Here is a 15,213-nt window from a genome sequence, read left to right as displayed (position 1 = left end):
TTTAACCCCTGTTTCCTGAACATTACAGCTATGCCAAGTGCTAGAATGACAGGAAATACTTTCTAGTATAGCACAATGTCCTACCTATGGCTGCATAGTAGTAGAGCAAGATCTCGCTGAGTGAAAGGGCCCTTTCCCAGATGACAAACTCATCAAAGGCGCCTGTGACATAATGACCATATGCCCTGTCGTTGCCGGTTCCAATGACAAGGTCAGAGTACTGGTCGCCATAGATCTCTGAGGGGCCACCAGTTGTGTCACTAGCTGTGAAGGTCGCATTGATGTAGACCTTCAGACCATCCTTTTTTGTCCATGTGAAGAGAATGTGGTTCCAGTAAGGCCCTAAAAGAGGAAACATATTACAGTATTACTGATTTCTGTAGAGTTGTAAATTGCAGCTTCACAAAATAAGCTTTGCAAATTTTTAGAGCAAAAGAAAGAGAATGGAGAGATGACCACAAACAGAGCAAGACAGAAATTCAGGTATTAGTACGGCTTTTCATCTAAAATCAAATTGATAGTGACATAGTGGAACATCTGCTTTCTAAATTCTTCACGGCCAAAACTAAAGATTATTTTTTTCTAACTCTTAATTTTGTTCAAGTAATCCATTTTCCAAAATGTCAGAAAATTGAGTGTTTTTTCCCAAAAGCAGTCTAAAACACAAATCTATTTAGCCTGCTGTCATATATGATAAAGAAAAGCAACAGATTTGAGAAGCTGGAGCCAGGAAATATCTGCATTTAGGTTGAACAAGACTAAGATGCTTGCATGCTAACGTGGCACAGTGAAAATGCTACCACGTTCACCATCTTAGTTTAGCATGTTGGCATGCTGTCGTTTATTAATAAATTGCACTAAACACAAAGTACAACAAAGGCTGAAAGGAGGTTCATTCATTTTGCAGGTATTTGGGCAAAAACATGTCTAGTATAGGACAATTTAAAAATTTGACCTGATGTACCAGATGAAAAGTTGAGGGATCACCAAAGTTATTAAGCTATGACTCATCTGGACCAACGCTACTTTGGTTACAAGTGGCTTTAAATAATTAATTGCTGATCAAAATAGTTTCTGATTCTGTTGATCTAATGAATTAATCTTTTTTTTTGTGTCAGCTCTAAGCCTTTAACTTGTCTTTATTTGTAAATCATGTGTTTCCACAAGAACTCCAGGCCAGAGTCTGTTCTGGTCCTGCAAGCTCTTTTCAGTCAATTTGACAATACAAAGAACTTACTTCCCCTTATTTTTCTGAAATAAATTGACAATAAGGGGACTCCCAAAAGACAATACTGAAAACACTTCTGCCAGAAGCAAGACAAGCAAAACAAGCAAAACAAGCAAAACAAGCAAAACACATATTATAAGTAGTTAGAATATAAACCATATGTGCTAAAAACAACCCCCACATAACATTTAACTCTCTCTTTTTCACTTATTTATGAGGAGAGCGTATAATGTTTTCAGCCTTCACTGACAATTACACTGGTCATTGGGCACCTCAACGTTTAAGCTACCTTCCTCAAAGCCTTTACTGAGAGAAGTGTCCTGAAACTTGAACATGTCACACTGAATGAGAACCAGATGGCGTTCAATCCTCTGTAACTGTAGCCTACACTTAAATCTGAGTTATGACGCCCTGTGAACACAACCTTGAGTCACTGCAGCAAAAGCAAAGATGACAGAAATAATTTGAGAAAATAACACTGATATGTAACAGTTTCATGTCACGTTAAGCCATTTGTTTGTTTCCCAATTTTGTCAAAACAGTTTACCAAATAATTTCATCTCATTTAAATACATTTTTTGTTTTTAGCTTTGATTTCAGAGTATTGGTCACACTCTGACCTCTACTGTGTTTCAAATTTCATCTAATTTCATCTTCTCTAATCCCCAAACATTATTTTATTTAAGAGGGAAATGACTGCATGTCATTACACATCCATGATAATTGTATGTTTTGTGATACAGCAAAAGATTTATGAAAGTCATCCTTGACTTGCCAAATCAACTCTCTGCGGCTGCATATGGTTTTAATCATGAATGCAATTACATAACTAACAATTTATGCTTGAAAACAAACAAATATATATCTTTCCCTCATTGGTGCCTATGGGAAATTTAACTAAAAGAACACACAGTACCTGGAACTTTGATGTTGGCCTTCCACCTGTGGTTGTTGCCTCGAGTGTAAAACTCCACATATCCTCCAAAGGGATTGGTGTAGACTGAGAAGCCATTGGAGATAACTTTGCCACCAGAGGCTACGGCAAAACGGGACTCTGCCTCGTGGTTTTTCCAAAAAAAGGAGAAGGTAATCCCTAGCAAATGACGAAAAACAAATTGTAGCCAACAATTCCTGAAATGGTTTGAAAATAATTTGTGTTTTGCCATATTATCGTATGCTTAAACTGCAGTGAACTCACCATCAGGACCACACAAAGTAGGGTCACTAATGCACGAGTTCTGGTAGTTTCCAAAGTGGAGAAAGGTGCCGCCATTATCTCCATTCAGAAAGATACCCTTGTTGACCATTCCTTCAACAATATCTGCAGCACAGCACAAATCAAGGGCATCATTTTGCTAGAAAATTAGGAGCATTGTCTGCTAGCCAGGAGGTCCACGTAAGTGCCAGAATATTCAAAATGTAATACTGCAGTAGACAAATTGTACATTTTTTAGCAACTGATGAACATGGGGGTTTTGCAGCTTTCTTGGTTTCCCGTAAAAGAATACAAAGACTTAAATAGATCAATATTTTACAATTCTGGTTTGACTGAAGCTAATGAACAAAAAAAATCTATTATTAAAAGGCCAGTAATTCCTCGTCTTGTGTTGCACGGACAAAAGACTGAACAAGGTGAAAAGTGTGAAATGGCCAGCGCAAACGTGTGTACATTCAGAGAGGACAATGGAGAGCAGTCAGTGATGCACAAATGAATTTCAGTGAGCAGAAAGTGATTGATCCTCACCTACTGTTGCAGAAATGTTAGTGTAGGCAGAGTCATTGGTATACACATAGGAAGAGTTATGGGAGGAAGGGAGCACAGTGTGGTTGTGGATTCTGAGAGCTGGACAAAGACAACAGAGAAAAACAGTGATTCACACACACATATATAGACACATAACAGAAGACACAAGAGAACAGTGACAAGGAAGACAATAGGAGGGACGTGGTGTGCAGGTATGAGACAGAGTGATGCTGAGTGCACAGTGGCAGCGCTCAAAGATGTTCAGCTCTGTTCCTCATAACTTGAGGATGTTCCTTAACGCGGAGACTCCACACATCATACTCAAGTCTATACCTGATCCCTCTTCAACTTAATTTTTTTTCTTTTTGACAGCTTGCACTGGAAAACTGCAATGTAGTGACAACATGGCTGAAAACTCAATGCATGTGAAAGGAGTAACAGTCTTTCAGTTCTTCACTAATTAAAATGCTGAATAATTTCCTATATTTTACCACCTCCAGATCATTGATACTGTATGTAAAGTATTGCAGCATTTCAAATTATAAGAATACATCACACATCAGATATTCTGTTCTAACCAGTGACAAATCAGTCAGCCAATACAAACACCCTGAACACAGCAGCACATTTAATAACCATGATGGCTGTGGATGGAAGGTGGGTGGTGAAAAACAGTTTGAGAACCATGCAGCGAGCAATCAGAAAAAGACATTTAGATGGTGCATTCCCATGAGCATATAGAGCCTGTTTATGTATGCACATACTTATGTTACTTCCGTTAACATAACCTGGTCTGTTTCCAATCTGGTCCCACAGTTCATGGATTCCGTCCACAGCATCGAGAGGCCAATAATGTGAGGCCGTGGCCAACACCTGCAGGCCTGGACAAAGAGTTCACGGGTAAATAAGCATCCAGAAAGGACTTTTCCCCCAATCAAGCTCTGTCCCATTGCTCAAAATTTATTTTCCTGGCTTTCCATTTGGATTTTGGGGGAATTAAAAGATTTATAATAATGAACTCAACAGCTGTAAAATGTATACAGTCTATTCTCAATAATGAGAAGAGCAGTAAACAAATCAATAAATTGGAAATTAGCAGATGTTTTATACAGTTCGCTGCCTATTTCTGATCCAATATAGAGCAGTACAATGTCAGCTTATTTAATTCTGGCAACAGGATGGAAAAATGAAATGAATCACACCACCCATATAAAAATTCAGTACTACCTGGATGCTTCACAGGTTGCTCAGCATAAACCTGTAAATAAATCAAATGTATCTATAAGGGCTACTATACAGATGGTAAGACTATTATATGAGAGGATGGGACTATAGTTTTTAAAATGTGTTTGTTAAGAGCTTACCTTAATACAGGAGACAAAAGCTGTAAAAAGGTGAATTCGCAAAGACATTTCCATAGCTTTTGTGTGTACCATATCAAGTATTATCTAAAACAACAGTTAAATGCCCAAATAAAGATGAATCCAAGAGCAGTCTCTCATTATTCCAAGATGTGAAAACTTCTTCAGTCCATGTGTCCAAACTCAAAATAGAAATATATATATATATAAATGATAATAAAAACAGTATTGGAACAAAAAAATAATAAATTTAATGTTCTGGCATGAGGCAGATAAACTTCAGAAGTTGCCCTTTCATTATAAAAATCTGCCCAGCTTCCACTTCCACGCAGAAAACTATAATCCGTGCTCTTTATTCCTACATTGAACTAGTACTTCTTTGAGTTTCTGTGTCTGCCTCTGAAGATTGCAAGGAGTGGAGAAGCTCCGTGGAGGCGTACTGGTTTGTTGGACTGAACGTGGGAATTGCAAAACGTGATGTCATTTTTGGATCTTCTGAGGAGGGGCGTTAAAGCTGTGCGTAAATGCCATTATTTTGCGTAATTGGAGATTGCGCGGGGAAGGATCAGGATGTGCACTGTGTAATCCAAAAAGCCGAGTGTTTAGATAAAATTGACCTATTAACATGTGGTCTCATAACTAGTTTTGGAACAACACACTGGACTCTGGGGACAACAGGGATATGCTGCTGAGGATGGGTGGTTTTTGTTTACTGAAAGGCAGGCAGACCCAGAAACCACTGGAGTCACACAGACACAAATTACAACTTTTTAGTGACCTAATGGGTTTGGTTAATTACATGTCACACACTCAAGGTGTATTCAATGAAATTACTTACCTCACACTGCACGTCTATGAAGAAATATCACAAGAATATTATATGTGTCAGTGGGATGTGGGTCACAGTTCGTCTTGTTAGTGAAATCCTCCTGAGAGCCATCAGAAGTACCACAAGTGCTGTTGCAGGCTACAATGTCAATTTACATGTATGTCACGGTAAACAGCGCCACCGCGTGGCCACGTGGCCGATTGCTCCAAGCTGCCACCCAGTCGTGCTAATCTATTATTTATTAAACCCTCTCGTATGACCGCCTGGTGGTGTGTTTTCAGTCAAAGTAAAATCCACCATCTGATAAAGAAAAATAACTGTGGTTTTGATAGAATAAACCACAAAAACTGTGTTGCCTATTGTGTCACGCGGATATATAGGCCACTTAAGAGAAGTTTTTAAATCGAGGTTACCATTGTCATAATGGTCCGATCAAATTTTATTGACGGTGGATTCGTTTATCCCCCGTGAGGCTGAGAGAGAGAGAGAGAGAGAGAGAGAAGGCGGATCCCGGGAAAGAGACATTGTGGACATGTTCCTCGCGCTTGTACGATGAGAGATATCGAGAGAGTAGAAACACAATTTAATTTTAACTTTTGTTTAGGTTTTTCTCACTTTTCAGGGCTGTATTTCAGACAGTTCTGATACAAATTAAACTTTCGGACCTGAGGCGCTGTCTTCATATTTCCAGCGTCTAAATAACGCCGTTAATGTAGACGGTGCTTCTCAGCTCAGCTCATCTCATCTCACCTCAATTCGACCATCTCGACCTCAGTCCACAGTAAGGAGGCCCTGTGTTACTCTGCACATGGAGACTTACAGGATGACCCGGCTGACGTTTTGCTAAAATTAACTGGGCAGGAGACGAGCTGGTCGGTGTGATGAAGGATCGACTGGCTGAACTGACTGCTGCTGTACGTGTGTTTTCTTGCTTTAACTGTGTATACCTGGACAGGTAAACAACCTGGCTGCACTGAAAGTCTCTCAAAACACATTTTCTTCCGTATAGAATAGGACACAGGTAGTGGAGGATGTCGCTGTGGCAGTGGACAGAGATGGCTTCATGGAGAGCTTTTTCAGAAGGGTAGGTATCACTACAGCTTCCTGGATGTGCAGAGGTTTGGAAGACCCGGGATAATTTCTGATACCGATATGTTACTGATTGATTGATTTGTTGGTCGATTTAGGTGGAGGAAGTTAGAGGACTCATTGATAAGATCGCCTACCAAGTGGAGGAGGTGAGGAAGATGCACAGCATGATCCTTTCTGCGCCCAACTCAGATTGCAGTAAGTGTGTCTTTATATAACAAAAATTAGGCAATTGCCTTTGATGTGAGAGACCCGGGTTTGATTCCCACTGTGACCCACCCAACATTGTGTTCCTGAGCAAGACACTTCAGAGGTGTGTGACCTCTGACATGTATAGCGATTGTAAAGGAGAACATTTGTATTTCAATATTGACATGTCTGCAGTTTTTAAGGGTTAATATGAGCTGCTTGGCTGGAGTTTGACTTTTAAGGCACAAAGTGAAAATACAACAGATGTCTAATTTCCTTTCCTCATTGGAAATGAATGACCGCCTGGCCGGAAACCTGTGAAGGAAACAGCTCTTTTGCCCCAAAAGTCACAAACCATTGTAGTTTGGGCTCTGGCTTGTCCTATAAGGAACCTTTAAACAGTCAGCTGCCATTTGCAAATGTTTGCGTGCACATGTGCATTTTTCTCCTACCAAGCAGATACAGTTTTTCTGATTTAAAGCTAATGAGTACTGATATTTGTGAATGTAGCACAGTGTTACTCAGTTCCTGGCTTTGTTCAGTGTGTGAGCTGAGGCCTGAGGACAGCGCAAGACAAAGAGTCACTTTACAGGGCCATGGCATCTTCAGTGATTATGTTTAGTGTAACATACAAGTTTTTTTAGATCCATTATGTGGAAACTGGTCATCAGGGAAAGGAACAAAAGGGCTTGTGCTTTATGTTGTGTGACCTCTGCAGTATTACCACAGAGTTGTTGCTAAGTTACAAGATGAAATCAAAGTAAATTCAATATTTACAGGACAGAGAGAGTCACAGTGATTAGCTGGACGACATTATTTTTCCTCATCAGCAAACCATGTGTTTCCTATTTGTGTTCGTGTGAAGGAACAAAGAATCAACTGGATGCACTGACCCACGATATCAAATGCAACGCCAATGTGGTGAGAGCTAAACTAAAATGTGAGTTGAACCATGACATGATTGTCACACTTAGATATTTATTGACTTCACCAAACAAAAGCTGATGTTGACTGCTGTTGTGTAACGCTGTATCATGTCTCTCTCCCTCTGCAGCCATGGAGCAAAGTATGCCCAAAGATGATGTAGCAAACAGATCCTCTCTTGACTCAAGGATCCAGAAAACACAGGTCAGGAAACCAATCAAGTGTAATTTTGAACCTTGCTTTGAAATACCTATTAAAGTGTACTTTTAATTCCAGCGATGTAAGTATCTGGTACAGGACTGCATTGCGGGGTATTAAGTTATAAATGTCTGCATTCTCACCCTTTGTCTTTGTGTTCCCACTTGTCCTCAGCACACAGTGCTGTCCAGGAAGTTTGTGGAGGTCATGACCCAGTATAATGAGACTCAAGTGTCCTTTCGGGAACGAAGCAAAGGAAGGATCCAGAGACAGCTAGAGATAAGTAAGTGACAAATAATGGATCCCCTGGACCCTGGAACTGTGGGCCACATTTCTAGAGTAGTCTCTGAAGCTTTAAAATAATAATTATAAATGCAAATTGCTACTACAAACATGAAATACTAAGAGATAAAATAATGACAAATTAAATGTTGAAGCTTTGTTAGGACAGGAAACAGATCACTCCGGTTTCCTCTCTGCCGCTCTGGACACTAACCAAACTGTTGATAAACAGACACCAGCAGCGGGACGGCATTTTTTCAGGTTCCTTCAAAGTTCTCTTTTGCACATACCAAAGTCACAATTGATCACATCCAAACACTACATTTGGAATGTTTTGTGAGTTTTGATGGGACCTTAATGAGCAAAAGTGGTAGTAGTAAGGGTAATCAAAGAACAGGACATACAATAGAGCACCAGCTGGTTATATAAAGAGATACAACTGGAAAGAGATGCTGACAAAACAGCATTAATGTATGCCGCTGCAGAATCTAGTCAACTTGCGTCAACATGGGATTTAATATAATGAAAAGCATGCAAGGTACTGTGTAAATAAGTATACAGGTGTGTATATAGTTATCTCTGTTCAGAATTACAGTTACAAATGCAAAGACGGTGTGTATCAGGTGCCTTTTATTATGCACATATGAGTAATACGAGACAATAGTGAAAGGCAAAATAGGAGTGTCTCCCACAGTCCCTGCGGCCAGCGTTAATGAGAGGCTCTGGTTCTCCACAGTGCAGACAGAGAGCCTGATACTGGAGACGGCTTGCTGTGTTTGTGTTGCCCAGGAAACTGGCAGAGGGCTCGGTGGCCTGTGTAACAGTAGTTCACCTGTCTTTGACACGGCCACAGGAACCTCGCTCTGTGCTGTCGTAGACTTACACCATTAATTCACATCCCTCAGAAGTGATGCTCTGTTTTTTTTTTTGCCTAATGTGCATTGATGATTTGTAATGGTGGTGCGTTTTGCTGTGTTTGGCTCCGTATCTCTGAGGAATAGCCATTGCAAAAGGTCTGTGACATGCAGTAAGCATCTGCACAGATATCGGTCTCTCTAGGGAGGGAGTACAACAGGAGGCTTTGCTTTAGGAGAAAGCTGTCTGTTTATAGTTTCAGCAGGTGTTTCTCTATGAGGCCTTCTGGGTTACTTTGTTCCTCAGACATGTCTAATCTTAGTACAACCCTTATCCTCAAATAAACCGGAAACTACAGCACAAACTCACTACAATTAAACATTAAGAAAAGAAGATATACTTTATTAATCAAAATATATAAATTAAAATATTAAATATAAAATTTTATATAAATATTAAATATTTTATTAAATTAAAATATATAAATTAGCGGTCCACTGATAAATGCATTGTTTAAAACGGTTGCACTGAGGTTTGTAGTTGAATTGCAGCATGTTTTGCAATCAATGTTTAGCACTCTTCCTCACAAATCATTCAGTTCTTAAAAACATGTGAACAAACGGCATGCAGTGACACCTGTGTGCCCTTATCTAACACATTAACACATTATAAGTTTTTCAGGAGGGGGATATCGCATTTGGAATGAAGCCTTAATGTGTTGTTTTATTTTAGGTATGCATTTTCTTTTTAACAGTGTCCCCTGGTTGGATAACATTATTTTTCTGCTCAATCAATACAGCTGCAATGAGTCTGCTTCTCCTTACACAGCGGGCTGTATACACAGCAGCTTCACAACACTGCCAGACAAATGTATTATCCTGGGATTAAACACACAACAGTATATATAGTAGGGCTAAGCACAGACATTTGTTGTTTTCATTCTTGACATGAGTGCAACCCTCAGTACTCTTGGGAGTTTTGTCTATTAAATGTCAGTTGTGTTGTTAAAGCATGCCACAAGAATGATAAACACAAGTCCCTAATTACAACAGGGTGTGTCAGATAATCAATCTTTTTAGTTATAGACGGCTGTTAAAATCAAACTATCATCAAATCATCAGGCAGAACTAGTCTTCTTATCAATAATGGATCAAGGGAGCTCAGTCCACTGGTCATTCATATTTTAATGCCAGATACTGAATCAAAGGTCCAGAGCGAAAATAAAAGGTAGTGGTGTGATGTTAAAATAATCTCTAGACTAAGCTATCAATAAATGCAGCCTTTTTTCACTAAATTGAATCTTTACTCAATGCCTGTAAATTCTGTCCTATTTTCTCATCATGTCTCTGAGTCAGATTCTAGGTGTTTTGGAGACTACAGTTTTTTTCACTTTAAAAAATGGCATGATATACAGTCAGGGGCATTTTTGGATCTAGCATCCAGTCTTCCTTATAGGTCATTACAGACAAGAGTACTTAACAACCTTTCTCTAAAACACTTACATATATAAGCACCCTGAATTCAGAGTTTTAATGCTCTTGTCATTTTGATCCCAGAATACAAATACGTGGACTTACAGTATGTAGAGAACAGCACCTACAGTTGTGTGATTTCATTAAGCCCAGGCCTTTGCATGCCACTAGTCATATTCATTCAATCAACTGGAGGGAGGGTCAGTTCATTGCTGGAGAATCACTGCCTGCTATTTATTATTTTAGCTGGAAGAGTGACCACCAATGAAGAACTAGAGGACATGTTGGAAAGTGGAAATCCCTCAATCTTCACATCTGATGTAAGTTTTCTCATGCTTTACTGTGCAGTATAATGTCATTGCAGGGTAAAAAAAGAACAGTTACTGCCATCTAGTGGTGTGGGGGAGTAAATCATTTGGGGTTAGGCAGTGCATTTCCTTTTTTATATGTTTGGATGCGCTGTTTTAATGTGTCTCTCTATCTTTCCCTCAGATAATTTCTGATTCTCAGATCACACGTCAGGCCCTAAATGAGATAGAGTCGCGACACCAGGACATCATGCGTCTGGAGTCGAGCATCAGAGAGCTCCATGTGATGTTCATGGACATGGCAATGCTGGTAGAAACTCAGGTAACAGCTTCTGAGTCAGTGTCTAATAGTATCTGGCTTGTGATACATCTTCACAGTGCACAAGCATGTAGTCACTGTGTTTCTTTATCAATACTATAAAGCAAAATGCAATAAATAAAAACATTCGGATCCTCTTATTTACAGGGGGATATGGTTAACAACATTGAGAAGAATGTCTCCAATGCAGCCGAATATATTTATAGTGCAAAGGAAGAGACCAAAAAAGCAGTGAGATACCAGAAAAAATCCCGGAGGGTAGGTGTTCCTTTCTAATTATATGTTGCTAAATGGTCACAAATAAAAACATTTGCAAATGTCAGTTATACAAGATATCCAATTTGGATGACAAACTTGTCCCATGTGATTGTGAATATAATAAAATCTGGTTATATCTGGCTTTTGAAATGATACACTACTTTTATTTCAAATAACAACCTCTTCTTCACTTGGCAGAAATACATTATTCTTGCCTTTGCTCTGTTGATCCTTCTCGCTGTCATTGCACTAATTGTTGGCCTGTCTGTTGGACTAACCAAACCCCCTGTATGAGAACTACTACCTGAGGTAACACTTCATCCAGAACTTCCATCCATCCATTCATTTATTTATGCATCCACGAAATCCATCATTCATTTAGCTGTTGAATGGCTCAAAGGATTTGTAATGCAGTTCTCCACAAGCAACACTTCTGACTCCTGTTCTTCTCTTTTTGACAGAAACTTCTCTGCCTTGCCATGTTTGGGGTAGCAGGTTTGCTCCTTTTAATCATCATAATAGTTGGAATCTATGAGTGATGGATTTCATGGTTCACAACCTCACAGCAGTCAGATGTAGTCAGCTCCCATAGTGATGACACTTGAACAGCTTCATAACGAGATAATTAGAAATCATTCACTGTCTGCCCAGCAGCATTACAGAGAGGTAATCTCTTGAACCCAGTGATGTAAGTATGATGTGTGTGATCCACTCTTGCAACAGTAACATCAGACCTCCATGACACATTGTTCTGGAGCAATTCTATACAGCTAGAATTAAGCGCCTTGTCAGCACATCTCACTTCCCCTTCGCAGTGATGAACGCTGACAGCATGTCAGATTTATACACTGGTGTGCGTTCTGTATTGCTGCAATTTTTTTTCATCACTTGCCATCACTTTCAGACATTTCTTGGTCTAATGACTTTAAAAGAATAGTTTGACATTTTGGGGAAATACACTCTTTCGCCTTCTTGCCGAGCGTTAGATGTGAAGAAGACTGATACAGCTCTCATGTCTGTACGATAAATATGAACCTATCACAAGCAGCCAGATTAGCAGCTTAGTTTAGCACAAAGACTGGAAACAGAAAAGCAGCTAGCCTAGCTCTGTCCAAAGTTGACACATTAAGGTTTAACAGGGTGTTATGTGCCAACACCCAGCACATAACCTTTTAGAAAACCAAAATGTGTAATTTTTACACTTCTATTTGTGTACGGATTAAACAAACAAGATATAATGTGGTAGTTGTGTGATTATATGTGTTAATTCATGCGTTTGTGTGAGGCAAGCACGGTTGCACTGATTACAGTTCCACTGAATTGCTCTCCTTCTTAAAAGACCTAAAACCAGCTGTTAATCTTGTGCGAGTAAGGCAAGATGAAAACTTGAGAAAAACCTCTTAATCTGTCTTGCTACAGCGGTATCAATCTAAAATAAACAGATTTTGCTGTGATTTATTGGTAATAGAAGGATTAAAAAGATGCCAAAATAACTACATCATGATGCCGATTTGTAAAACGTCAATGCTTTTCTTTTTTTTTTTAATGGAGATCAGCTTTTTCAGGGTTATGCAATGCTAGCTTGTGCTAAGCTAAGATAACCCGCTTCATATTTAGCATATAGAGATGAAAGTGGTATCAGTCTTCTCATCTTACTATTACTGCAAATACCCCCAAAATGGTGAACTAGTATTTGTATATTAAAATTATATTGTGATAATTGTAATTCTCTTTCTAAAATGATTGTATAATTTGTGTTTACATGTTAAAGTGTATGCTCTGTATGTTATCTTGTCATGTTGTATACTTACTGTAAGTTATGTGAATTGAATTTAAAACTACTACAGCTCAGGAGAAATTTAAAAATGTATAAAAAATATATATAAAAAACAAACATATATTCACTATAAGCATTCCTAGTTAACTGTGTCTCATGGAATTCATCACTCCATTCAACAACTCTAGCCTAAATCAGTAACAAGTGCCTTCTTGACATGTTAACTTATTGCTTTGTATTTATCATGATTGCTGTGTGCAATGACTGAAATATTAGTTGTGAAAAAAGTCATGCTGCAAGATAGGAATCTTGGACGGCGTTATTTCAAGAGCATTCACCGTAGCATTTTTCAATGAAAATATATTTGTGCATCTCCACCTATTTGTGTGGATTCTTTTCTACCATGCTGTTTTACACACAATCCACTTATGGGTGACGTCACATGACTTGTGTCTGTAAAACACAATTCACGAATAAATGCAGAATGATTTGACATTTGAAACCTTAACTTACTGATTTGTTTTTATCATGATTGCGGTGTGCGATGACTGAAATATTAGTTATGAAAAAAGTCTTGCTGCAAGGTAGCACTCTTGGACAAAGTTATTTCAAGAGCACACATTTTCATTTTGATTCTTTTGTTTTTAAGTTATATCCTGCATTTTTATATTGAAACAGAAAATTAAGTCATGTAATTAAAAAATAAAGAGTAAAAAGTCTTCTTGCAGAATGTTTTTTTTATTGTTTATTTCCTTTCACATTGAAGGTGATACAGTTGAACCTATTACTCATATACAGGATCACTCCAGATATTTTAAATTGCTGACAAGTCTGAATTTGTCAGACAAAATTAAGGTTAATAGTCTGTTCTTTTAACACTCCAAACATTTGGAGGTTTGGTTTGTTTACAGGAAATCAGAAAGAAACAGAGGGTGCTGTTTACTTCAGGACTAATGAGCACTTTGCACACAGCGCTTGACATCCGTGTAATCAACCAAACAAGATTAGTCAAGAAAGTGGAAGTAGGTCCCCTGAAGGCAAGTTCTTTTCTGTCTTGAATTAGATCAAGGAAACTTCAGGGGTGCACTTAAAGTGAAATGCCAGTGAATGTCCTTAAAATCTGCACGAGGGTGTTTTCGGGTCACTGAGCAAGACATCCTAGATGTCAAGTTGAGTGATATTATCAACTGTGATTAAACTTGGACACACATCAGTTTATTTGGATGAGTAATATGAGTGAAGCTGTATGTAGGCTTGTTTGTTCTAATTAACATATTTCTGTTTTGAATAATACTATTATGATGTTATTCATTAGGATACACCATGTTGTTGTCTGTGAGAGTGCACTAACTTTGACAGCCAGCAGTTATCCATCAGGTATCTATCACATTTCTTTCAAACATCCATTTCCCACCCTTGTCCTCTGTGGTCACTGATGTAGAAATATTTACTTTGGACAGAGTGGATAATGGTCACTTGCTATGGCTCCTTCTTGGTACACATCACATATTGGTGCAATATTATTGGAAACAGGTGCAGAGCACAAAGCAAGCACAGATTCCTACCCGGTAATAACATCTATCTTAACCTTATTTTATTTCTATTATTTCCATTGTTCAAGCACACTCAACTCTTCTCATCTTTCCGTTACCTGACCATTATTATCTGTTCTGTCACTCCCTCACAATGTTATGCAAACTCTACCAAAACGGTTTCAGTCTCCTTTTCCTCAACTCCTCTTGTCATTCTTTTAGCACTTTTTACTGAATTATTCCAAACCCTCTACACTAGTTCCTTCATTTTTACACTGAGAGATACTCTGTCACCTACTTGCAACTGCCAAACCTTTGCACCCCCTCTCTTACTACTTTGCCTTCTTTAACTTTTCCAACACTAATCACTTTTCCTTCTACATCTGCACTTCAGCTTTAGCAAGATTCCATCTCCCAGTCGTACTTTCTACAACTTGTCCTCTAATGATTTTTCGGTTCAACTTTCCCCCCTACACAAGGGAAGCCTGCAGCTGTTTCTGTGCTGCCCTCTGTAACTAGGAAGCGCTGGTCAGTTATTTAGTCCAGATGAATTATGTATTTTTGAGTCTTATACATCCATGGTTCAGACCCAGCACACATGGTCAGGGCTAGCTAGCTTGTTTGCCAAGTATATTACCAATGTAGCTTGATAAAATGCATTCTTTTCAGTAATTACACTAAGTAATTAGCATTTCAATAAGGATAGGAGGTAGGCAGTAGAATTACATGTGTTCCGTTAGGTAATGTTTTTGCAAAAACTTTTTAGAGAAATCTGTCCTACTCTACTGCAGTCACGTCCCTCATGGCTCAGTTTATAATGGCTTAAGCTGCAGTGGATCATAATTTGT

The 15,213-nt window shown here is 38.7% G+C and overlaps 2 protein-coding genes across 4 annotated transcripts in view; one reads left to right on the top strand and one right to left on the bottom strand.

Annotated features, from left to right (window-relative positions):
• Positions 1-4,787, bottom strand: part of adgrd1 (adhesion G protein-coupled receptor D1) — a 28,658-nt gene extending 23,871 nt beyond the window's left edge. The window contains exons 1-7 of one of the 2 annotated variants that reach the window (XM_038704072.1): positions 4,337-4,787; positions 4,200-4,230; positions 3,737-3,853; positions 2,973-3,071; positions 2,427-2,549; positions 2,145-2,321; positions 85-342 (exon numbers count right to left, since the gene is read on the bottom strand). In XM_038704072.1, coding sequence (XP_038560000.1) covers positions 85-342; positions 2,145-2,321; positions 2,427-2,549; positions 2,973-3,071; positions 3,737-3,853; positions 4,200-4,230; positions 4,337-4,408 — 877 coding nt within the window. In that variant the 5' untranslated portion in view covers positions 4,409-4,787. The remainder of the gene's footprint in view (positions 1-84; positions 343-2,144; positions 2,322-2,426; positions 2,550-2,972; positions 3,072-3,736; positions 3,854-4,199; positions 4,231-4,336) is intronic. The other variant, XM_038704073.1, reaches the window with a different exon arrangement.
• An 888-nt stretch (positions 4,788-5,675) lies between these two features.
• stx2b (syntaxin 2b) lies at positions 5,676-13,552 on the top strand. Of its 2 annotated transcripts, XM_038704469.1 has the most exons (11): positions 5,676-6,076; positions 6,172-6,246; positions 6,350-6,449; positions 7,306-7,380; positions 7,495-7,568; positions 7,737-7,845; positions 10,418-10,491; positions 10,664-10,801; positions 10,946-11,056; positions 11,255-11,365; positions 11,518-13,552. In XM_038704469.1, the coding sequence occupies exons 1-10, from the start codon at positions 6,044-6,046 to the stop codon at positions 11,348-11,350; spliced, it is 885 nt and encodes a 294-aa protein (XP_038560397.1). In that variant the 5' UTR covers positions 5,676-6,043; the 3' UTR covers positions 11,351-11,365; positions 11,518-13,552. The 2 variants fall into 2 exon arrangements, with proteins under 2 accessions (XP_038560397.1, XP_038560399.1); XM_038704471.1 differs by lacking the exon at positions 11,255-11,365.
• The last annotated feature ends 1,661 nt before the right edge of the window (positions 13,553-15,213 follow it).

The sequence above is a fragment of the Micropterus salmoides genome, unplaced genomic scaffold (assembly GCF_014851395.1).
Source record: "Micropterus salmoides isolate LMB-PRFRI ecotype aquatic unplaced genomic scaffold, ASM1485139v1 Ms_hic_scaffold_7, whole genome shotgun sequence".
Lineage (NCBI taxonomy): Eukaryota > Metazoa > Chordata > Actinopteri > Centrarchiformes > Centrarchidae > Micropterus > Micropterus salmoides.
The sequence above is the reverse complement of the archived record's forward strand: the minus strand, read 5'-3'. Positions and strand labels throughout refer to the sequence as shown.